The following is a 26885-nucleotide window of genomic DNA, read 5'->3' on the forward strand; positions in this document are numbered from 1 at the left end:
GCTGTGTCTTTTTGTAGGTCATACATGTCTTGTATTTCGCCATTTGCCCTAGTTTCATGCTACAGTTTACATTTTGCACAGATTATTTTTACATGAGGTTTCGTCTGTCTGTTCTTTGTTTGTCCATGTCTGCAAAAACAATAATAAAAATATATATTTTTTTTAAATCTTATAATACTACATATTTATTAATATTATTATACATTTATTATATAGAATTTCACAGGAGGGCTAATTATTTTGCCTTTAAATATATACTGCCTATATTAACATGGTATACTATGTCTAAGTCATGATAGGCTGGCCATAAAATAAATCCCAATATGTAACAGGAATGCATGCTCTATCTTAGTCTGATGTGAAGTCTACAGTCTTCATCTGGCAAGTGGCATTTTCTTCAGATATTTCCATATAAGTTTAAATCTGCTGTGTTGGTGTAATCATCATCATCATAACTTTCAGCCTTTATTACAAAAGAGAATAGAAATACATAAATTCACATTAGACGGACAATAACACATTTTACATAATATGAAAAAGTATTAGATCACCTACAAGACATGACCTCAAACACTTAGCAATAGATGTCAATGATAATACAATTATTTTCACAAAATATACACAAATAGACTAAGTAATAGTAGGGTAGATACTCACAGTGTAGCATTTGCTCTGACTGGAGTTAACCATGAAGAAAAGAAAAGAAGTAAATACATTGATCACAGCAAATATTAGCATAGCAAACAAAACTTTTGTTTCTGATGTGTGTGGGTTTTTTCGGTTTAAGGAGGGCAAAGCTTTAGACATGCTGAATGGAATTATAATAAAATATTAATTTAAACCTAATTGTACAAAATGGTAACATCTACTAGACTCTTTCAGCAAACAGGAATATTTAAGCATTAAGTACAGCTATTAGACATGTAATTAATAATTACCTCTTTGGTGATGGCATTCGAGCTTTGGAGAAAGGCTGGTCTCCAAACCCTGTGCCTGCATTGTTCATCCTGTCAGGACATATACAGTGGATAACTCACTCATATGTAATTTAGTGTCAGTTCACCCAAAGGTGAAAATGACTTAAAAAAAAATAATAATTTAATTTCCCTCATGTGATGTCTTTGGTTAAACACTAAATAAGATATTTTAAAGAATGGTGGTTGCTGGGATACATCAACTTCCATAGTAGAATTAGAAATGACTAAGGAAGTCAATGGGCAAATAGCATTTTTTTTAAATAAACTGTAGCTTCTCTATAAAGATATAGCTTCACATATAGGAAATGTGCATGAAAAAATGTATATTGTAACTCTCCACAGCATGGTGAAAGAAGCAAAAAAGTACACTAATATCAAACACACTTAAACATTTTGTTTATACAGTCAGCTATTTTGTTCATGGCTTTTTTTGTTCAAAGGTTCATGTGTCACGGTACGTTGAAAACACAGATACAAAAAAGGTAGGATCCAAATGCATTTAATGAAGAAATAATCGTGCAGATAACAGAAAAACAACAGGGCATCCAAAAATCAAAGTATCAAAAGAACAATAATAAACAAAACAAGAAACTAAGGCAAGGTACGGGAACACAACACATGAACAACATACCACAAATAAAACAAACGACTCAGTAACAACAAACGAGTGCAGGGTGTATAAATAGTCCAAACAATCATTAGTGACAGGATTCAGCTGTGTGTGTAATCAGTGGAAGTGAAACCTGGTGTATGTATATTGGAATGAAGGGATCTGTAGTTCATGACTGAATTGTAGTTCACCAGCGATCTCTGCAGTCCTCAAATCGCTAGTGAACATGATATCATGATGTTCCTGGGAGGTGATACCATAATCGATCAAAACAGTTCCGCAAATTCTATATGAGATATTAAGATTCAAATAAAGGTTTGGTTTCCTGGAAATACTTATTGACAGTAACTTTAGACCTCAATGTATTGTCAGGAGCCACAGCCAATGATTTTACTTTGCCTGTGTGTTGTTGTTTTTTTTTTTTTTGGACTCTCAAAGTGCTGGTAGTAGTTGATTTGCATTTTAAGGCCCTGTTTACCCTAATACACTTTAGTTTTAAAGCGCATAAGTTTTGGTACGGTTAAGCCTTCCGTCCACATTACCCCGGAGTTTTTGAGCCCTGAAAACTGAGCATTTTGGAAATGCTAGAGGCTGTTTTGGTTTTAAAACACTACTGCTCTGTTTCAGTGTGGATGGGGGAAAACAGAGACATCTGAAAACAATTCATCTGATTGTTTTTTTGTTCTTAATATTAAGTACACAAAGTTCAGCCTTGCATCCTTTCCTTGGATGCAAGGGACATGTAGTGTAAATCTACAAAGGGAACAGTGTACTTTATATCATTTGCATTACCCTATGTTGTTTCACTATCTTAACAATAAAATGAAAACATGATATAAGAAACTGCATATTTTCATTTTGCTATTAACAACTTAACAGACCCCAAAATGTTAAGGCATCACGTAGCTACATATTTACCTGTATATGACTCGTCATCTTCACTGTATGCATATTTATAATAAAATGTAGTCTCTAACATAATTTTCCTTTCATTTTAATTGAAAAATACAAAACATGTCTCTTTTTGCTGAATATGAGTTTTAATAATCAATGATGGCCATTATATAAGTATACCGTACAAAAGGTTTATACACTATAGGAAATAAAGGCAAGCAATCAGTCAATATGCAGAATCTGTGTACGGGGTTACATAAATGAATATATTAACTTATCTTTGCGCTCAGCCAAAACACGTAACCTGAGAACAAGTAATAGTTTCAAAAGATCGAAGTCGAAATAGAGACAAGATGAAATAAATATTGTGTTTAACAACAACAGTGAGATGTGATCTAGTGGTAGATCCTTGATGATCTGTCCAACGTGTTCTCAAAGCACCCACTGACTGCCTGAAACTCAAACGTCCACATACGCTGCTCAAGAATGTGTGTTGTCACGTGATGTGCATTTTCAGCAGTGTAGTGTGGACGACGATCTTTTCAGAAACCCTAAATGAAACGCCAGTGTGGACGTGGATCGTTTTCATTCTAAAACGCCTGTTTTAACGCGACGAAGAATCAACGCGGAAATCACGCGGTGGCGGGACGTGCTTTTACATCATGAAAGGTGGTGTACAGATGTAACAGTTTTAAAGAAGATGTGCTGTCCAGATCTCGAAGCACTGTTTATTAACTGTAAGCCTTTTTACTCCCCGCGCGAGTTCTGCTCGTTCATCCTCGTCAGTGTTTACATTCCTCCGCTCGCGCATGCGAGCGTGGCGATACAGAAACTAGCTGATCAGATCACGGTGTTAGAGCAACTACACCCGGACTCTGCTTTAATCATTCTCGGGGATTTTAACAAAGCAAAACTGTCCCGTGAACTGCCAAAATATAGACAGCATGTGACATGTCCCACAAGAGACAGAAATATACTGGATCACTGTTATACTACAATAAAGGATGCATACCGCTTTGTCCAACGAGCAGCTTTGGGACACTCTGACCATTGTTTGATTCATCTCATTCCAACCTACAGGCAGAAACTGAAAACAGCCAAACCTGTATTAAGATCCGTGAAAAGATGGACTAACGAAACAGAGCGGGATCTACAAGCCTGTTTCGACCTCACTGACTGGAGTGTTTTTGAAGCTGCTGCAAACAATCTGGATGAGCTCACAGAGACTAACATCTTATATCAGTTTCTGTGAAGACGTGTGCATTCCTACCAGGACTCAACTCACATACAACAATGACAAACCATGGTTCACTGTAAAACTCAGACAGCTACGTCAGGCCAAGGAGGTTGCTTACAGGAATGGGGATAGGACCTTGTATAAGCAGGCCAAATACACACTGGAAAAGGAGATCAGAGTCGCGAAAAGGAACTATTCTGAGAAACTAAGGAGTCAGTTCTCTTCCAGCAACTCAGCATCCGTGTGAAAAGTCTGAAAAACATCACAAACTACAAGACACCATCCCCCAGCACTGTAGACAATGAACGACTTGCAAACGACCTGAATGAGTTTTACTGCCGGTTTGAGAAAACCCCCCACACCCACTCTGAACTGCTCTTCACGCCACCATTAACACCTCCACCACTCCCTGCCTCCCCCATACCTGCCCTACAGTTTAACGAAAAGGAGGTGCGCCAGGTCTTCCGGAAACAGAAGAGGAAAAAAGCACCAGGCCCAGATTTCATAACACCAGCCTGTTTAAAGTCCTGTGCTGACCAACTGGCCCCCATCTTCACCCTGATCTTCAACAGATCACTGGAGCTGTGTGAAGTGCCCTCCTGCCTCAAACGCTCTACCATCATCCCCATCCCAAAGAAACCCAAACTTACAGGACTAAATGACTACAGACCGGTGGCACTAACATCTGTGGTCATGAAGTCTTTTGAAAAACTGGTGCTGGCCCACCTGAAGGACATCACTGAACCCTCACTGGACTCTCTTCAGTTTGCCTACAGAGCAAACAGGTCTGTGGATGATGCAGTAAATATGGGACTGCATTATGCTCTGCAACACCTAGACAGACCAGGGACCTATGTGAGGATCTTGTTTGTTGACTTCAGCTCAGCGTTTAACACTATCATCCCAAAACTTCTCCTGCCCAAATTAACTCAGCTCTCTGTGCCCACCTCTGTCTGTCAGTGGATCAACAGCTTCCTAACGGACAGGCAGCAGCTGGTGAAGCTGGGAAAATTCTCATCTAGCATCCGCACAATCAGCACTGGCGCCCCCCAGGGGTGTGTCCTCTCCCCACTGCTCTTCTCCCTGTACACGAATGACTGCACATCAAAAGACTCCTCTGTGAAGCTCTTGAAGTTTGCAGACGACACCACACTTATCGGCCTCATTCAGGACGGTGACGAGTCTGCTTACAGACAGGAGGTTAAGGAGTTGGCTGTCTGGTGCAGTCACAACAACCTGGAGCTCAACACGCTCAAAACAGTGGAGATGATAGTGGACTTCAGGAGAAACCCCCCTGCTCTCCCCCCACTGAGCATCATGGACAGCATTGTGGCAGCAGTGGTGTCATTCAGGTTCCTGGGCACCATCATCTCTCAGGACCTGAAGTGGGACACTCACATTGACTCCATTGTCAAAAAAGCTCAACAGAGGCTGTACTTTCTTCGTCAGCTGAGGAAGTTTAACCTCCCAAAGGAGCTGCTGAAACAGTTCTACACCTCCATCATTGAATCAGTCATCTGCACATCAATAACTGTCTGGGTTAGCTCAGCTACTAAATACGATCTCCAAAGACTACGGCGAATAGTTCGGACTGCTGAGTGAATCACTGGTACAACCCTTCCTACTCCCCAAGAACTGTACTTATCCAGAGCGAGCAGAAGGGCTGCCAAAATCACTCTGGACCCCTCACACCCAGCACACTGCCTCTTTGAACTTTTACCTTCTGGTCGACGCTACAGAGCACTGCGCACCAGAACAGCCCGACACAGAAACAGTTTCTTCCCTCAGGCAATCCATCTCATGAACACTTGATGATAATAATTGTGGAACCAACATCACTACTTGTTATACACTTTTATACACATATACACTTATTTAACAACACACTTTACATGCCAATTTGCACATAACAGCTGCACATATAACATTGTATATAGTAATAAACATGTACATACACTTGTCATCTGTATATTTGCACTCACTACTTACTTCAATTTTTTTTAAATATATTTATTATCAGTTTTTTGTCCTGTCTCTGTAATCCTGTTGCACTGTAGAAGCTCTGTCACGAAAACAAATTCCTAGTATGTGTGAACATACCTGGCAATAAAGCTCTTTCTGATTCTGATTCTGATTAAAACTAAAATTCACTTTATTTTGATGGTCTATAAGAGTATTAGTCAGTCTGCTTAATATTTGTTGATACTGCTCCTTCAACAGACATTTAACTGACTATAAGAAACTTTGCAAGTACACGTCAACTTTCACTAACAATAACTCCAACCTAACAGTCTACTTATAATCTAATGAGAATTAGTTGGCATGTTGATGCAACGTAACTTAAATAAAAAAAACAGACCATCAAAATAAAGTTATGCGTATTAGTGTAAACAGGGCCTACAAATCACAAAATAATCATCTAAAAAATTCTTTAATCCCCTATTGAACAAAAAAACTTGGTGAGCAAATTAATGGCAAATTTTTTTTAGGCAAACTCTTTCTTTAAACATCATTCATACTAAATAGCACATACTTACTTATTGTCAAAACCCCTGTCAATCTGATGCCTTTGATCTCTCCTTTAAAATATAGGAAACAACAGATATTAGTCTTTAGGTACATTTTTCTGACTAAACGTTATTTTCAAAAGCATAACTGATAGTTTTTTCTCTATTCCTCCTTCATTTGTTAATTTTCTACAATATTAGTTTTTTTATTTCACTAAGAGACTGAGATGAACAATAAAAGTTTAACAATTGCTGTGATACAAGTAAGATGGTGAATTTAACAGATCGAAGCAAAAATTTGTTGATACCTTGAAAATCGACTCCAAATAGACCTCCTAAATCCAAAAGAAGAACAGAGAAATGCAAATGAGAGCAGAGCATTTTACATTTATTCTGGTCATGCCTAACATTAGAGCTTGACGCTTCACATGTACTGTAGCATTAATTTATCAAACCACATGCTGGTGAAATGGAAGTGAAAAATGTACATCTCTATTTAAAAATTAAGTTTGAAATAGTTTGTGTAAATGAAGTACTCTGTGAACACTGTAAAAACTCAAACCCAACAATAGTTCTGACTCTTTAGATTTGTCAATATTGTTGATAAAACCAACTTTTCTGCTGTTTAACTGCATTGTTTACACATACAAAACTGTAATTACATGAATTAAAACTCTTCATAATTAAAAAACAAATCTACTAAAATGTGCTTTGAATTCAGTAAAGTCATAGAGACTCTGTTGAAATTATAAATGTATAATTGTATGTATTATTTTGTCTTGTATTTAGTTAAAACAGTGTCAATTTCATTACACAACTAGTAACAATCGAGTCAATTTTATCATATTTGACAAATAAAGACATTTTTTAGAACAACTATGACAAAATACATACAATTTCTTGATACATAACCATTTTCACAAACGTTGGATGACAGATATTCAATCTTACATGTTCAATTCCAGCTGAGAGTTTTATACATTTCAGTTTCAACTTACTTTTAGTAACTCTATACCATTAACAGAAACCAATTCATTATATTTTCAAACGGAATATTAGTAGTCCTGCTTTGTTGCAGAGGAACACATTATAAGCTGCTGTGTACTTGCCTCTGCTCTCTGCCACCCGGTTCACTTCTACCTTCGCCTGAGCGAAACCTGGTTATTACACAAACAAGACAGATAATCATTATAATTATCAATTTCATTATAACTAATAAAGACTGGTTATTGCAATGCAGATTGTAAATAAAATAAAAATCTATGCTAATTACCTGCGAGACATTCTTGAGAGTCGATTCCACATTCTAAAAAACATATTATAATAAAATAAAAAATGAACACTTGAGATAATCATATTTACAAAAACACTTATAATTACTTTTTTTACATTCTTTTATATTGGTAACTTGGGGAAACTTTATTATTAAATACTGATATTGGTAACTTGGGTAACTTTATTATTAAATACTGATATTGGTAAGTTGGGGAAACTTTATTATTAACTACTGGAAACAGGTCTGTGTGCTTTTATCAGCAGGAAACATCTTTGAGCACCGTGTACTTTCCCATCCGCAATTCTCACATACAAAATAAAACATCATCATATATAGTTTGACTATTTGTATCAGGAATGTGATCCGCAGAGAACAAAAATATAATAAAAGGAAATAAAACTATGAGATGTTGATGACATATTGGTTCCCCAAGCAACCGTTCAGTTAATACAGCCGTCAACATTTGAAGAGGTTAAAAAGACAACTTTGATCATTTCAAATGTTGACTACTGTAGCTTTTCAATCAATTTTATGTTCCACTATGAAGTACCTTTTTTTTTAAAAGTTAATTATAAAATGATCAATTCTGTTAACAAAATCTTTATTGATAAAAGCACGGTCTGTACACTTTAAAAGTGCATTTATTATCAATCATTTTAAGGCTAGAAGCGCATCAAGTTAGAAATGTCAAAAGTACAGAATTCAGGACTGAAATTTAAAAAACATTCATTCCCTGCTAACATTTGAGTACTATTGAGCAGATTCTGAAACACTGCTGATTGGCTATTGTGTTCATAAGCTCAACAGACATAACTATGATCCTAAACACAGATATACAGACTCAGGAGCATTTGAAAGCTGCATCCATCAGAGGACCTGTCTATGAGCAGATATATAAGCAATCTGGTGGTGCTCCTGTGTTCATGTATCTGTGTTTGTGCTCTCTGTGAAGAGTGTCAAGGCATGCTCACTGTAGCCAGTCGCAGTCATATCTGTTGAGATGTGAACCCCAGAATGAAACACTGAATTTCTGAGAGCCATCTGTTTCAATATCCCACTGAGAATATTTGTGGGTAAATGTCTTTCTTGTCTCTCCTTCCATCACATTTGTTCTTTTTCTCCATTTTCTTCCCTTAATAAAGTTTGCTCAAAATATTTTCATGCAAAATACAGTTAATGTTTCTATCCTTGTGGAACTGTACATAATAATAAAATCATAATGCAGATTTGTAATTTGAAGAACTGCAGAGGGTGTGTGCTTTTTCCACATCTTATTTAGAGCAAATCACAATTTCATATCACAATCCAAATTGGACAATATTTATCTTGATATTATGGAAAAATCGCAAAAGACTGCAGCCATTATACCCATTATGTTTTTTCATATTGACTATTATACTTAATGGATTTTGTCCTTACTGCAATTGTGTGACCAGGATAATGACATTACAGAGGTAGTAAATGCGTTATCAGTCATTGATTTCACTTGTCACTACACAAGTTGTATAAAAATGTGATTTGATAATGAACAACCAGTATAAAACTAAGCAAATTGATATTAGTAATATTAGCAACCTCTGTAACCGCTGACTATTAATGGAAAAGCTAAAATTTGAGACTTACTTCTGACTGGAGTTTATAGACTTTGATCGTAATGTAATGATGTGCACCATTTGTAAAGCTGCTTTAGAACAATAATTGCGAAAATCACTACACAGTTCGACTGAATTGAAAAATATGACTTTAGCCCTTTTGTGTCAAAACAAAAAAAGGTACACATAGATCCTTAGAGAACATAAATGTGTCAAAAAACACTTTCACACTCTTTTTTTTTTATTTCACTGACATTCATTTCTTTCCTAACATCAGTCCTTATGATAACAGTAAAAGTCACTGATTTTAAGGATTTTAATCTGACTGTTTAGATAATGCCAATGCTGTTTATCTAATGAAAAGTCAATTAAATGTAATATTTTCCACATACTAAAGCATAGGTCTCAAACTCGATTCCTGGAGGGCCACAGCTCTGCACAGTTTTACTTCAACTCTAATCAAACACAGATGATCCAAATAATCAAGCTGTTCAAGACTACAAGAAACTATTAAGCACACTGTAAAACTCAACGCTAAACTTTTATCAAATGAAATGAGTGTAGCTAACTCATAATTGACTGAAAGTTAATTCCACTCATTTGAAAAGAGTTTTGAACTCTGTGTTGAAGGTAATAAGTTAATTAAATGCCTTATTACTTCAACTTAAGTGGAGTAAGTTCACAGTACCGATATAGATTAGTTTTTTAACTCAATTTGTAGCAATCTGTTTCCTCAAACGGTTTGAGTTGCCTTAACTTATTGGGTTTTCCAGTACTCAGTTGGTTTGAGTTTCCTTTCATTTATTGGGTTTACTCAAATGGATTAAGATCACAGTACTCATTAGGAATAGTTTTTGAACTTAAAGTGGTTTGTTGCAATTGGTTTCCTCAAATGGTTTGAGTTACCTTAACTTTTTGGGTTTTACAGAGTTGGAGGTGGTTGAAGCTAAACTATGAAGAGCTGCGGCCTTCCAGGAATTGAGTTTGAGACCATTGCACTAAAGGCTAAGCTAAATGTTTCGGATTATAATAGTCTTGGCAATTTCACAGCATTTTTCTCTGGTAGATTACTGAACTAAACACTGGCTTAATATTACTACTCACCCAACTCCTGATTGAAGATCAGCAATGCGTTTCCTGCGTGATTAAAGAGATTTTACACAAAATGTTACTGAGAGATTTCACAATGCATTATCAGATGCTCACATTACAAGAAACCACTGTATTTACATCAATTTTTTGTAGTTTGTCCAATGTCATTTATTTTTGAGATCCCTCCTCATTGAATATGTTTACATGGACAGCAATACTCCAATTGTAATACAATTAGGACAAGACTCTGATTTAGAGTCTACCATGTAAACAGCGATAACCTTAATCCGAATACTGTCATAATCAAACTAAACAGAAAACAAATTAAGACATGTGGAGTATTCATATTTTAGTTGCATTATTGAAGTGCAGTACTGACATGTAAACACCTTAATCAAACTATTATCATTTTGTAGTCAATCTCACTACATTTTCAAACAGGATGCACACACGACAGTTGTCATCAGACTCCGTTAAAACCACTCTCTCCTACCAGTAATTATTATATGCTCTCATCCTTTACCTCAGAAATTGTCAGGGGGCATGAATGAAAAGTTAGTGAAAGAAATGGCAGAGGTGGCCTGTTGCTTGATAGTTTGTATCTGCCATCATCTCTTTGCACGCAAAGTGTGAGAAATGAACTGCGGTTGAACTTGAACTGTTCTTGGGTGAAACGCCAGAGGAATGAATGGTGAATGGTGATGTAGTGATGTTAATCGAACTATGTACAAAGCAACATTCAAATAGTAACTCATGTAAGCACCTTAATCATATTATTGTCTTATTCAGATTAAAGCAAATAATTAGATAACTGATGTCCATGTAAACTTAGTCAATGACTTTGCACATGTGAAACACAGAAACCACATATAAAAATGCACATGGGAAATGTGTATCACGTGCTTCACATGGGAATGCACACTTCAGGTGATACACACAAAAACGTTCCAACTACACACATTTTCTCATGTGCATTTCACATGTGGTTCTTGTGTTTCACATGTGATTTTAACTTTTTCACATGTGAAATTTCTGTAATGGTATAATAAAGTCAGATTAAGGTTTACCTATATCGCTTGACAACAAGGAAACACACAACTCCAACCAAAAGAGCAGCTCCAAGTCCAGATAAGGCAGGTATGATGATGTGGCTGAGAGTTGCTTTTTCTGGTTAAGGAAGAAAAAAAAAAGCTCCCAATCACTTTTATGGATCACTGTACATCAAATTCTAGAAATGTTTTATGGAATACCTTTCACAAAGACAGGGCGGCTGGCTTTCATTTCACCCTTGACATTCCCGTGGTACATGATTGTGCATTCGACAAAGGTGTGACTGTCCTCCTTTGTTGGGGTGAAAGTCAGGAGAGACTCTGCTTCCCAGTTTCCATGACCCAAGCTCTTGTAGCTTGAGATTATTTTTCCTGGGTGGCTCCAGCTGAGAGAGGGCTGGTGGGTCGGACAGGTGTGTCTGACAGAGCATTTAAAGACTGCAGGTTCACCCTCATGAACAGACGTCTCAGCCTCCAGATTTGGTTTTGGTGCTTCCTCTATACGCATATTCCCAATCACAAAACACGTATTTCCTATTTAGTTGTTTTCTCTATTTTGTACCCTGATATTTGCAAACAGATTTAAACAAGGTTTTTACAACAGATCTCACAAGCACACTTACCAATCATTGTAATTGACACACAGTTGTCCACAAAAGAGTACTTGTCTTTTGGAGCTGTTTCTAATTCCACCCTGAAGCAAAACGGGCCATTGTCAATGTTTTTCACTTCATCAATCTCCAAGGAGCAGTTGAAACTACCAAGTGAGCCAATCAGTTTTGTACGACCTTTGAAATTGTCTTCAACCAGTGTACTGTCTCTGTGAAAGATGATGTCATCCCAGTTTTTATTCTTGTGCCATATGGCTCTAATACGATCAGAGGGCTGCTGCTGAGCAGGGTATGTAAATTTACAAGGCAACACCACACAAGACGAGACCAGAGCCTCCATTTTATGCTCTACATCCACCTTCCAAACATCAGCAAGCACGACTGCACAAAGAACTGCAAAAGAATTATAAAATCTGTTAAATATTTTGCTCTTTACACTTAAAGGACAGTTCAACCAAAAATTAAAAGTTGCTGTTAATTGTCTGACTTTCAGGCACAGATGTTGGTGACCCATGGTGATTCATAAACTGCCAGTCAACAGCTACTGGCACTTTTTAGAGTTAAAAAAAACATTAAGGTCTCAAGATAACCTCATGATATTGTTTAGCTTCTCACACCAATCCTTTGTTTGACTTAACAAGATCTCAATGTATTGTCTTTTTTCCACTGTTTCGGCTGTTTTTTGACTTAAACTGACAATGCTCATTACCTTGCAAGTTTTGAATCACCAAGAGCTGTAAGCTCAGACAAAAATCATCTTTACTGCTCTACTGAAAAAAGAAAGTCGACAAAATTTTGGATGGCCCCTGCATGAGTAAATTAACAACAACTTATAATTACAATAGTCCACACAGAAATTGTATTTACAATTTAATAATATTGAATAGAAATGACAAATAAGAGTAACTTGAAATGTTACACAAATTGTACACATATACACGCTTTATGAATGCTTTAAAATCATACCGTGAAGCCAGAAGAGAAAGAGTCCTGTCTGTACACCCATACTGGCCTGAACTCTAGAAACTGAAGAGGCAAAAACATGTCAAATATGGATTTCTTAGCATGTGCAATAATTTTTGCTTAAAGATGTGGAAATGCCTATACAGTGTTCATAGTAATCTGAGATTTAATGCTAAGTAAAATATTTCTACTTATATTTATTTATGTTTTGTTTCAGATTGTGTAAGAATGCAAATCATCATATGCATTTGTTTATATTGCGAAACATGTCTTATTCACCAAGAAGGTATATACAGATTCCAAAGGCAGATACTGATAAGATCAGGGCCAGGGGCCTGTTCAATAAACCAAGCTTAGAGAAAAAGCCAGGCTTATCTTGGTAAGTCAGGTTTATTAATTGCGAATTCTGTTTCATAAATCAAATTTATGATAGTTCAAACTTAGTTGCTCTGGCAATTTATGCAGGGAAACCAGCCTGGTCCAGGAAAGATTAACTCTCAGGGTAAGTTTTAAATTCATGCTTAATAAAAACATTTTCATTCGCCTGTCATAATTTGATGCCATTTTAATTTACTTAACCTCATAATAATGAATAAAACTTTATGGTCACCTAATAGTAAATATATATACACCACACATCTTTAAGAATAGAATGACAATACATTTAAATTTAAATAAGTTAATGCAAACAAACAAATACAAACTACAACATTTCAACTATTGAACATTTTATATCTCTTTAGGTTTCTCTTGATTTTTTTCCCGGTTATTCAAATTTTATTTAACATTTTCCCCCAACATATTCATTTGGGTGTACTAATTTTTGAACTGTGATCATTGGTTAATTTTTGCTAAATTAGTTTCAAATTTTGCTTAATAGTATACATAATAGTTTTAATAACTCATTTCTAATAACTGATTTATTTTATCTTTACCATGATGACAGTAAATAATATTTGACTAGATATTTTTCAAGACACTACTATACAGCTTAAAGTGACATTTAAAGGCTTAACTATGTTAATTAGGTTAACTATGCAGGTTAGGGCAATTAGGCAAGTTATTGTATAACAGTAGTTTGTTCTGTAGACTACTGAGAAAAAATATAGCTTAAAGGGGCTAATCATTTTGTCTCTAAAATGGGGTTTAAAAAAAATAAAAAAACTGCTTTTATTCTAGCCGAAATAAAACAAATAAGACTTTCTCCAGAAGAAAAAACATTTTCAGACACATTTTCAGACATTTCCTCATCTGTTAAACATAATTTGAAAAATATTTTAAAAAGAAGAAAAAAATTCAAAGGGGGCTAATAATTCTGACTTCAAATATAAAGCTTTAAAGCTGCAAACTTTGAGTGGAATAATCAGGAGATGATCTAGGCCAAGCAATAGCTTCACTTTTATATAAAGATATCTTCCCACGGGGCACAGGAACACCATGCACAGGTCTTTGTAGCCATTATTTTAAACTTAATGCGCTTACGTTAAGCACATTTTGTAGGTTACAGTGAGCCTGCAATGCATTCAAACTTTTTCAAGCCACAATTGGCAGTAAGCGCACATTCTTTCTCTCTCTCTCTCTCTCTCTCTCTCTCTCTCTCTCTCTCTCGCTCGAATGCTCGCAAGCACAATTTCACTGTATTGTGACAATTATTTAAATTAACATTAAAAGGCCTAAATAATGGCCTATATTTTTAAATATATTGCTACATATGTAGCCTATTGAGACGATCTGTAATTTCCTGTCAGTCTTCTCTCTTGCTTTATTGCAAGCCGTAGTTTTTTGATTATGTTTAAATGATTATATTTTTACACTTTAAAAATAAACGCAGCTCACTCGCTGTTTCGTTTCTGAGCTTTTTCAGTTCTCGTAGTTGCCATGGTAGCACACAACATAATCAATGCATCAATGCTCGACCTTCAGGGTTTCACGACAGTAACATGCATGAGCAGTTATCTAGATTATTTAAACTGAACTCAGAATAGTAAAATCAAATGATATTCAACTTGCTGTTATGGAACCAATTTAAGCGTAGACGTTTAGTTCGGCTCACTGAAGTCAGGTTTTTGACTTAAATCCCTGCATTTCTAAGTGAAGTTTCACAAACTAATTTCAAGAGGAGCATGTGATATGATTGACCGCAGCTGGCCACCCATCTACATTCATTCGTTAGCCAATCAGATTATTCCCAACTCACTTTAAGTAGCCTAGCTTAAACTACTCTCTTATCTTCGTTTTCTGAAGAAACCCCCCCATCCACCCCTTCTTCTCCTTTGCCACGGGGAGCTCTCGAGAACCACCTGATCTCGTACTCCCCTCACATGCTCTATGGACCAGACGGGAGCCCTGGGTTCAACTATCTCCGAACTCAGGGTTCTCTCCTGGGACAGCATGCCAAACCTGCTAACAGTTGTCAAACAATATCTAAGTGTGAACTCTTGAAACGACTTTTATGAAAAAGCCCCCAGGTTAATATATGTGTGGACTTTGGGTATTTTACGATGAGGTCACATGTTGATTGGTCAGTTTGAATGTCTCAGTATTTGGGCTTTGGTCACATGGTCAAGAAAGATACAAAATAGGTGGTAAAAACTGCTCTGTCTCTTTTCCTGCTCTGAATTCGGTCTTCTCTGGCTCTACTGCTATCAGGCTGTCTTTGGGGCTTACGCTCTGTTCATTGTCTCTCCCCCCTCCCCCATTTAATTACATTTAAGCTGGTTACAAATATTATCATGTTTTTTATCATTTCATGTTTTATCCTTTTATACAGTTTTTTTTTTGCAACTAATTCCGTTGTAACCATAGCAAGTTATTGTCCTTAAATGGTTTCATTTTCAAGTATTTGTGAATTAATTGTGATGTAACATCAATACTTATTTGCTCCATATTGCAATACAATACAATCACATAATATCAACGCTCTCCCTCATTAAGCTATAAATACTGCCCTTATTTCCATTTTTGGTATAAAATTGCAGAAGAATAGTTTGACTAGAAATGTACAGTTTTTCACCATCATGCTGATAACTTTGTAGTCATTCGGCAAAACTACAGTTCGAACTGCTGTAGTTAAAATACCATTCATTACCATCGTTTCCAAGGTAACATTTTTTATATCCAAAAAACTTCAATTACAAAGACAAATAAGAATGTTAATAATGTGTATACATACCATGTTTACTAGGTTATAGGCAATAGTAGAAAAACATGAGTAAAAAAGTTAAAGATAGACATAAGCTTCGCTTGAGAGGTATATATATATATATATATATATATATATATATATATATATATATATATATATATATAATTTTTTTTTCACACTTCACCGTTCAAGCAAGGCTCATATGTCTCCTGTTTATACACACACACACACACACACACACACACACACACACACACACACACACGCACACACACACACACACACGCACACACACACACACACACACACACACACACATATATATATATATATATATATATATATATATATATATATATATATATATATATATATATATATATAGTTATAGTCAGAATTATTAGCCCACCTATTTTTTTTTTTTTTCAAATTTTCGCTTAACAGAGAAGATTTTTTTAACACATTTTTAAACATGATAGTTTTAATTACTCATTTCTAATAACTGATTTATTTTATCTTTGTCATGATGACAGTAAATAATATTTTGCTAGCTATTTTTCAAGACACTTCTATACAGCTTAAAGTGACATTTAAAGGCTTAACTAGGTTAAATAGGTTAACTAGGCAAGTTAGGGTAATTAGGCAAGTTATTGTAAAACGATGGTTCGTTCTGTAGAAAATAAAAATTGCTTAAGGGGGCTAATAATATTGACCTTGACATGGTTTTTAGAAAATTTAAAAACTTCTTTTATTCCAGCCAAAATAAAACAAATAAGACTTTCTCCAGAAGAAAAATTATCATACTAAATAATGTGAAAATTTCCCTGCTCTGTTAAACATAATTTAAGAAATATTTGGAAAAGAAAAAAAAGGCACAAGAGGGCGAATAATTTTGACTTCAACTGTATATACGTATACACACACACATATATACATACACACACACATATGTAGTATATACACACGTGCGCGCGCACACACACAAACATGTGTTTGTTTTAGTTCTCTATCAATATGTATACATTTAAACAATACTTTGTCAAAGTGATTTGTATATCTGTTTAACAAGTAGTACATATAGTATACATCTAAATTTATTCTTAAACTAAAAACTGCAATAAACAATCATTGTAATTATGAATTACATTAACAGAACTGTTTAAATATCCTAAACAATAAAATATAACAACGTTGTTATCATATATTACCACAAAAAAGATTTTATAAAAAGGAAAGGTAACCTACTTTAATTTTCAGTGTGACTGATGTGCCTTCAGTGACTGAATAATAAACTCAACTGTATTGTAAACCACATATCTAAATTGTCAAAAACACACCCACATCAAGAGGAAGTCCAAATCAACATGCAGACTTCTGAGAATTCTGTGTATTTTTCATTTCTCATTTTTTTGCATCCCTTGAGAGAGCTGAAGATCATCAGAGTGAAGTTCAGACGCAAAGGCAAAAGTTTAACTGTTGGTGAAAATTAGCATGTTATACTTTCATTCATTCATTTTCTTTTTGGCTTAGTCCCTTGAACTGCCAACTTATCCAGCATATGTTTCACACAGTTTATGCTTTTCCAGCTGCAACCCATAACTGGGAAACACCCATACACACTCATTCACACACATACACTAGGGACAATTTAGCTTATCCAATTCACCTGTACCGCATGTCTTTGGACTTGTGGGGGAAACTGGAGCACCCGGAGTAAACCCACGCCAACACTGGGTGAACATGCAAACTCCACACAGAAATACAAACTGACCCAGCTGAGGCTCAAACCAGTGACCTATCGCTACACACTGCACACACTGCGACATCGCTACACACTGCACCACCCCAGCACGTTATACTGTGAAACAGAAAACATTTAGCTTCACAACTTTCTCATACGATGCTGAAAATGTCAGCAAAATCAGTGGGATTATTTATTTTATGATATTTTTAGGTGCCGATGACATCAAAATAAGCCTTGTCTGAAACACTCAGTGGATGGACGAGACCCTCAGTTGCCAGCGCAATGATATCATGCAGTTTATTATTGAGATATATTTATAGGATGTGATGTCCTATGCTGTAACCTTCAGAAAATTTTGCTCTAATCTTTCTTTGTGCTTCAGTCATTGCTGTTCTGTAACTTTGATCATAGTGTTTTCCTTAGAATAAAATGTTTTAAAGACCTCAGTTATTTTATGAAACATTGTTCTGTTATGCTTGTACAAAATACATAGCATGCTGTCTGTTTGTGCATCAATGATAACATACCACATGCCTAATGTTGGCTACTATTCCTAAGCAGGGGTGCAAAAAGGGGGCATGCAGGGGCGCCACACACGATTTTTGAAATTATCCTTATTAAAAGTATATAAATATAATAATGAAAATAAATAATAAAAATAAATAAATGTTTGGTTAAAAACGTTTATTTTGCATTTTATATGAGTATAATATTGTATTTTGTTAAATAAGAAAATTATACCATGAGTTGCATACATTGGCACACACGTTTTAATTCAAAATCAATTAACACAGTAACATGCAGTCACACAGCCAAGTGTAAAGTGTTCATGTAGATGTAACGGTTTAGATTTTTTAAATTTTCATCAAAATCAACTATCAAATCATACATACAGTACAGTTGAGGTCAAAAGTTATCATTAATCAGAAACATTTTCTTTATTTATCAATATTTATTATTAATTAATTAATTATTTTGCCAAAATAAGAGGGATCACACAAAATTTATATTTATGTAAGTACAGACTTCAATATATTTCAGATAAAATAGAAAGTAATATTTGGATTAAAAATTCCCCAATATGAATTTTATATACTTGATTATAATGATTCTTAACCCTTTTAAAACTGACACATAAACAAATAATCATAATGTTCACATTTTTTTTGCAACTGAAATGTTTATTAATTTTTCTATCAAGATCCATTTTTTATACCATATACATGTTTTTATAAATGTATGTATCATATTGATACATCAGGCCGTTTGGTAACTTTTTTTGCTCAAAACTATTTTAATTTTAGTTACAAAAAAAGTTTGCCCATAACATTTTGATAAAATAGAACATTTCCGGCAGTTTGTCGTTGTTTATTTTTTAAACTAAACATTTTACAGTCTTTTTTATTTCACTTTGTGAGAGGTGTAATAGCAGTTTCAGTCAATTTTTTAATGCAAAGACAGACCTTACACCTCGCATATGAGAAGTGATTGCATTTTTATGTTCTTTTGCCCTTTAGGACTCCCATACCTATCAAAACTTAAACCCGCATTCCCCTCAGTAAATGTGTAGTTGTGCCTTTGTTCACAAGGCATAGATATATACACTAGATATAACATACGGATCCTGAGCATGCGTCAGTAGCGCCACCACATTTTGTACAGTGCTCCCAGGACAAATGTCATTCAACCGCACTAGTCAAGACAGTGTGACAATGTGATAACGCTGGACTTTAGTAGTAGTAACGAGCAAACTAAGAAAACTAAGCATGATGGCAGGACATTTCATAGGTAAGATTTTGTTTTTTTTTAAATATTTGTTATGAACTTTTATGAACTTTTGTGCTCGGCAAGTAATGCTATTGATGATAATACAGTCACTGCATTCACCATAAGGCAAAGGAGCACCAACTCGCACTAAATACTCGGCTTATGTTAGTTTTGTTGAATAAATTAAGCTTAGTTCACACTACAGGATTTTAAGCCTGATTTGAGCCTGATTTGGAAGTTAACGAGCTCGCCGACCGATCGGGCTGTGATCGGGAAGTAATCTGCGAGTGCTCGGCGCTCGCCAGTCTTTTTGTGTGAACTACTGAACAACGCGTCAAAGAGGCTCGCTGAAGCGTCGCCGACACCTCGCAGACGGAAATCCAATATCTAGCATGCTGAATATTCCAGAGCAGTCGGCCTACTCGACCCCACGTGCGGTCAGATGTAGACAAGCTGCAGCCAATGAGAGAGCATATCAGCATGAGCTGAATGCATGTGTGCTCAGGAGCCCAACAGTAATGTCTGTGATTGGCCAGAATGGGCATCGATGCACTCACTTCATTCTGCCTTAACACGGACACGAGAGTGGAGTGGAGATAGCATTCTGTAAATATTACAATTACCATACTGGTCATTCTGACCATTCTCATATAAAGCGCCATATTGTCACATCATATTTACATTCAAAGCTTCTATTGAGGTATTAAAATTAAGCGCTGAATGTCCGTCATCATATTTGATGACACCATTACCCTAAAAATATTATCTTTTTTGGTAATACAGCCTATAAATATGTAGTTAAGATACTAGAACACGCAAAGCTCTGGGGCTCACTTTCATTTTCACTTTCAAACAGGAGCTATTTCCCGGCACAGAATGTGCTGTTTTGAAAGATATATCTGAAGTAAATTTATGTTTTTGCTATCAGAAAGTTCTGTTTATGTTAGCAGGAAGTTGCTAGACAAAACAAATGCGTGCATATTTGAAGTCACAGTGAAAAGTGGCAGACATGCATGCAGTCATGTTGACCAATAAGGTAATTTAAGGTAGAAATGCTCAGTTCTTTACTGTTTTGTAATTAAAAAAAAACTATGTTAGAAAGAAATACACAGATGTTATACACACAGGGTGTTATAAATATGTTAGTTTTATTTCAAAGGGTTATTAAATTACAAAAATTAAAAACTCTCTGACTGACGATGTTTTTAAATGCTTCCTTGAAAGCTTGAAACTCAGTGATGAATTAATACACAGATATTGTGAAGTGAAGAAATACACAGATATTTAGGAAACGTCAGTGATGTAATGCGCACACAAGCAGTGTTCAGCTTTTTCTGATGACTCCTCCCTCAACATTTCATTGGCTGTGGTTTGGTAGCTTGACTGAGCTGAGTTGTTTTCAGATCTTGTAGTGTGTCACCCCCTCTTGTGGATCATTTAAGTAGTGTCGCGTAGTGTGAATACCACAGAGATTAAAAGACACCAAATCAAGTCATGTAGTGTGAACAGCACAGCGATCTGCCGATGTTTAAAATCCTATAGTGTGAACCAGGCTTAAGTGAATGAGTCGTTCATAACGGAGATTCATTCACAAATGAATCGCTCCCTCCGTCAGAATGAGAAGTGAAAGCAGTAGAGGGGGTGTGTTTCAGGACACAGATTATATCAAATTAAACAGGGAGGGAGGATAATACATTTCCATGCACACAAACATACGCTCTTTGTCGGCAATGACTATGTGGTCACTTATCCATCAATGTAGAAAAGTGATGTAAAATTATAATTTTCGTAATTTAAAAAATATTTGCAAACTGACCACCAGAAAAACGATTATAGATATAAGTGTATATCTCTTGTTTTGGATGGCCAGAGTCCTCCACTGCACCTTGGTCCCGCATTCATTTCTAAGGAGCGCTGCCCTGTACTAAAATGGCGGCTCTATTGACGCATTCCTTCTAATAGACAAAAGCAGGGTAGGCGACATCTAATGTATATATCTATGTTCCTAAGCCAATAAAATGGTGGCCATCGTAGAATGGATCTGACTAAATTTTATGACGTATTTTGAAACTATGTTCACGACAACTATTTGTATTTTGAGTGTTTGGCCCATGTAAGGGTGGTGTTCTGGCAGCATCTTTTGGACAAACGCCACTGATTCTCCGTCTCTATAAACAAAGAAGTAAAGCATACTGTAAAGTAGCTATTTAAGCAATTTAGTAGCTACTAAAACACAATTCTCAAATAAATAATGAAGGGTAGGTTGTGTCTGTTTACTTAATCTTGACAGAATTGCAGTTTGGAAATTAAACAGTAGCCATAGCCTGTAATGCACGCTGTATGTTAAATGGCAGGTTTAGACAATAATAAAGCACTAAAGTATGTGCATGGGGAAACATAGGAAAATAAATTAATAGTAAATAAGAAATCATCATGTACTCACCCTTCATTACAAACATTCAGAATTCGTACTCATCCAGAGGTCATCAGTTTTCTCAAAGGATGTTGTGTTTACTTGAAAACATAGAGAAAACTGGTTCATTTTAAAAAGAAAACACACAAATATATTTGCAGAGCTCTTAAAAACAAAGTTACACCATTATGTTCGCAATTGGCATGTGTATATGTGTGATTTGTATTATACTATTGTAGTCGCGTTTGCATAGCGAGTGCTCTGGTGGTGAAATTGAGAAAATATTAAAAGAAGCTGCTTCCTATTTTCCGTAATATATTTATGATGTAAAAACAAAGTTGTAAAAAACCTTTAGGAAACTCATCCCACAAAAAAAAAGCCAACATAGCTCCCTCTGTCGTTTAAGCGCGAAAAGACGTTTGGATGAGCGGCTCTGCGGATGATTAGTGAGAACTCGCGCGATCTTCTCGCGATAGGTGAGATAGGTTGACATTCCAAAACCGAAACCAAACTCACCATAACGACTTTCCCTAAAATGCGTCATGGTGAAGGAATCTACAGAATCGGTGTCTACTTACAAGTACAAAAAACACATAAAAAGTTATATATTTATTATTTTAGATCATTTTCCTTCACTTAGTCCCTTTATTCATCAGGGGTCACCACAGTGGAACGAACCGCCAACTTATCCAGCATATGTTTTACACAGCGGATGCCCGTTCCAGCTGCAATCCAGTACTGGGAAACACCCATACACACTCATTTACACACACATGCACTACTGCCAATTTAGTTCATTCAATTCACCTCTACAGGTGAACTATCTTGGATTGTGGAGGAAACTGGATAATACAGAGGAAACCTACGCCAACATGTGGAGAACATGCAACACTCCACACAAAAATGCCAACTGGCCCAGCTTGCTGTGAAGCAACAGGGCTAACCACTGAGCCAATGTGTCGGCCCCTCCCTAATCTTAGCTCTGTCTATTTTATTTATCAATTTTTATTCTATTCTATTTTATATTATCATACACTGTCATTCTCTCTACTTTTTAATTATTTCCTTTATTTAGTATATCCATACTTGATCCATCCTTTCCAAACTCAAAACATATAAATGTTTTAGGCATGTAGATTTCATACCATAACAATAACACACCAACACCACACATAATTACATCTACATTTAATCTCAGTGTTTGATTGTTTGTGATCAAGTATTAAAGCTCTACATATTCCATTATATCATGCCGTTAAGGTTGCTAAATACCCTGTAAATGTAATCACAGCTAGATCAGATCAAACAGATTCTATCAAGGGTGGTGTGAATGTTTCATTACTAATCAGTTGAAGATCAGAGTAGCCATTATGCTATTTAATCCTATTTTCCCAAAGATCAGAAACATTTAATCTAAAACAAAGCTGTTGATTTCACTCAGAGAGAGATGAAACTGGAAATTTGCTATAAACTCTCCTCGTCATCTCTATTTAAATCAAAACCTGACTGCAAACCAACCAGGACATCCATTCCAGATCAGCTCAGGTAAAGTCAGTCAATGCTTTTACATTTAATGTGTGTGCTGAATGTCTTGTGTACATCTAATATGCAAGTTTTGTAATTAATGTTAAAAAGCTGAACCTGAAATTATTAATTAAATGTTTGATCGGTTGTGTGATTTTTTTTGTAGAGCTTAACACTTCACGATATATATCATGGGTAATGGATCATCAAGGCCTATCATGACTCAGGACCCAGGACCAAATATTAGGAGAAATGAAAAACTGACAAAGGATACCCCAAATGATAAAGTTCCTTTCGGAGATGCTGTACAGAAAGACAAAAACTGGAAAGTACTGTCAAAGAAAGACTGCAAAGTGGCAAAGCTCAATCTTACAGGAGGCAATCGCATCCGTTACTCCAGTCTACCATTGGCCCTGGAGCCTGAGGAGCAGGAACACATTTCAGAGCAGAAATGGGAAATGAGCAACCCTGCCTTTGTGGAGGACAAAAATTCACAAAGTAATGAGCATACTGACATCTAGTGGACAACAGCTTATAACGGTACAATTATTTATATCAGCCTTGTATCATTTTAGCTCCTTTTAAACTGGAACTTCCAGGGCTTTTTTTCCATCGCCAGTGCAAAAGTCATGGATTTTGATGAACTGCATTTCTCCAAAGCATGTCTGTCATTTGGTCTTTCCAGTATGTATTTGTATCTGAAGAATTTATTCTTTATATAAGAAGTGTCTGTTGGAGTTAAAGATCTCTTTATATACTGTGAATGAAACATGAACTTAAATGATGCATTTGCTAACAAATTATGCTAGACTTTTCCAAATACAAAGCTGTAGTTTGTATCTTTCTGTGTATTTATTTGCATGGATCTATCTTTAGAATAAACGTCACTTGTTTGACGTGTTGTCGTATTTGATGCTCACAGAATTCAATGACTTTCAATTTCATAATCTCACATATTTAAACTGGCTACAAAAAAATGAAGCTCTCACATGTTAACATCAAATCCTAATGATTTTACTTGGGGAAAAAAAAACATCCCATTCAGATGCTGTACTGGTTTTCATAGACAGCCTAAGTAGTTTTGTTACAAAATATACCCATGACTTTAAAACTGTGATTTATAAATAAATAAATTTACATATTGTCACCTTGGAATTATAAGGTTCTATCTGCGTTCTGCATGATTTTGAGATATTGAGCTTCAAAGTTTTGGCATTTCATATTTGGCAAAGAGTATGTGTGTAACATTTGTTTTTTAAATAAAAAGTCTTAAAATGTAAACAACTTATATAAAAAAAAACATCTCATAATGTAAATAAGTTTTCATTTAATAAGAATATGTCAATAATTCAATTTTGGCAAAAATGTCAGATAGAACCTTATAATTCTAAGGTGATGATATTTACTATTTAAATGTAGTATTTAGGGTTACACTGTACTGGGAAAATATATGCTATATTGTTGTGGAGTATTGCGATAACAATGTTTTCTCAGAAAAAAAAAAGAAATTTATTAGCTGCTTTTTAATATAATAATCTGATGTAATGATATTAAAATAAACAGGTAAAGATTTTTCAGATGTAATCAATTCTATTTGTAAAAAAATGTCGATTTGCACACATTTAGACTTTAAAATACTACAAATAATAAATGAAAACTGCAGCAGATATTAGGACTCTCATTGGCTTTTATCGTTTTCCTCTCATCTTGACTCTTGCCAAAGGGCGTAGACATCCCTGGAGTGTATGCATGGACTAGCACAAACTTTCATTTGCGCTTTTAAAAAGCCTTAAAATACTTAATAAAAGAAATAACAATTAATGAAGCACGTTCCATGGTGAAAAAGTCAATTTACATGATTTTACTGCAATCGGGCTTTGAGGAGGTACGGCGGTGCAATTTTGGAACCGTTTTATCCTGATTATTGTTTTTCACAAACACAGAGGCCAAAATCAAAACTGAGTTTTGATTAAATGCACAGCCTTGGTTAATATTATTATGGTGGATTTGTAGTGAACTGGACTTTAAGTGACTTACACTTTTCTTTGAAAAGTAGCTCCTTATGTGAAGGAGTGGAAAATGTCCTTGTTTTGGTGTTTCTCACATACACTTCTCACCCACAACTACAGCTGTTAGTCACTTGAGAGCGGAAAAAGGCCCAGCCAATCACACTGTCCATATGTGTTTGGGGGGAGTGAGGACCAGAGAAGAGAAGGCGATTTAACCCCTTCTGCATATAATTTTATTACATTTTATTTTGAAGGCAATAAAATTCTGGGTGGGGACATTTCAGTAATTAGTGGATATTGCTCTGGACACATCCCCTATATCCATGCTAATTCTACGCCCTTGCTCCCGCTATCAAATAGTCCTCGCTGTGGCCTGTGGAGCAGTGACGTCATGTATACACTATGTCAGTGTTTCTCAACCACATTTCTGGAGGACCACCAACACTGCGTGTTTTGGATGTCTCCTTTGTCTGTTACACACATTACAGGTCTTTCAGCCTTTGCAATGAGCTAATGATATAAATCAGATGTGTTTGTTAAAGGAGACATGGAAAACGTGCAGAGCTGGTGGTCCTCTAGGAATGTGGTGGAGTAACACTGCACTACGTCACGCACATTAAAATACCCATGCACAACATGACATACTGCATTTCTGTGTCTGAATTCACAGACTTCCATACGGTCATGTAATAATTTCAAATGCACATGTAATACATGAGTATTGTCCATAACGTCTGTAAATTCACACTCCGGAGGAGAAGGTGGTGGTAATCCACCAAAACGCTGGATGCCAACCATCGTAAAAATAGAGGAAGAAAAAAGATGGGGTTGATGATGCTACAACTCGCAACCTTAAACATCTATTATAATGTCTGTGGTTGTAACCCGCATGCTTTTACTGTGATGGTTGGGTTTAGGGTTGGGGTAGGTGTAGACGTTAATAACACACACTGTAATGTATAATCCAATAAATAATACAAATAATTATCGTTTCTAGCAACAACCACTCATGCATGTACGTCAACGTAATGAACGTAACCTATCACACACATTCATTCATGAAATCAAAATATTACAGGACAGTTGCTACACATTGCTAAACAGTTGCCAGCACATACGTGATGTCGACATACATGACATCGACATAGGTGACATCCTCATACGTGACATCCACATATGTGACATCTACATACATGACATTAATATATATGACATTGACATATGTTACATCGACATACTTGACGTCGACATATATGACGTTGACATATGTGACATTGCCATACATGACATTGACAACCCTGATGTCGACATACATGACATCAACATGTGACATCGACATAGGTGACATCGACATACGTGACATCTACATATGTGACATTGATATATATGACATTGACATATGTCACATTGACTAACGTTACATCGACATATGTGGCGCCAACATATATGACGTCGACATATGTGACACAGACATA

General features: G+C 35.7%; 1 protein-coding gene across 1 annotated transcript; it reads right to left on the bottom strand.

The window, feature by feature from the left end:
• Positions 1–234: 234 nt before the first annotated feature.
• Positions 235–21978, bottom strand: LOC130241828 (myelin-associated glycoprotein). The gene is made up of 9 exons (XM_056473791.1): positions 21908–21978; positions 12812–12871; positions 11858–12238; positions 11436–11732; positions 11253–11352; positions 10198–10230; positions 939–1007; positions 658–676; positions 235–463 (listed from the first exon to the last, which is right to left on the bottom strand). Exons 1-9 carry the CDS (start codon positions 21921–21923, stop codon positions 398–400), a joined length of 1041 nt encoding a protein of 346 aa, XP_056329766.1. The 5' UTR covers positions 21924–21978; the 3' UTR covers positions 235–397.
• Positions 21979–26885: the final 4907 nt, after the last annotated feature.

This window comes from Danio aesculapii, chromosome 15 (assembly GCF_903798145.1).
Source record: "Danio aesculapii chromosome 15, fDanAes4.1, whole genome shotgun sequence".
NCBI lineage: Eukaryota > Metazoa > Chordata > Actinopteri > Cypriniformes > Danionidae > Danio > Danio aesculapii.

Coding starts and splice junctions, on each gene's coding strand:
- LOC130241828 (XM_056473791.1), bottom strand. Junction 11,353..11,435: donor CCGCCCTGTCTTTGTGAAAG/GTATTCCATAAA, acceptor TTCCTTAACCAG/AAAAAGCAACTCTCAGCCAC. Junction 10,231..11,252: donor CTTGTTGTCAAGCGATATAG/GTAAACCTTAAT, acceptor TTAATCACGCAG/GAAACGCATTGCTGATCTTC.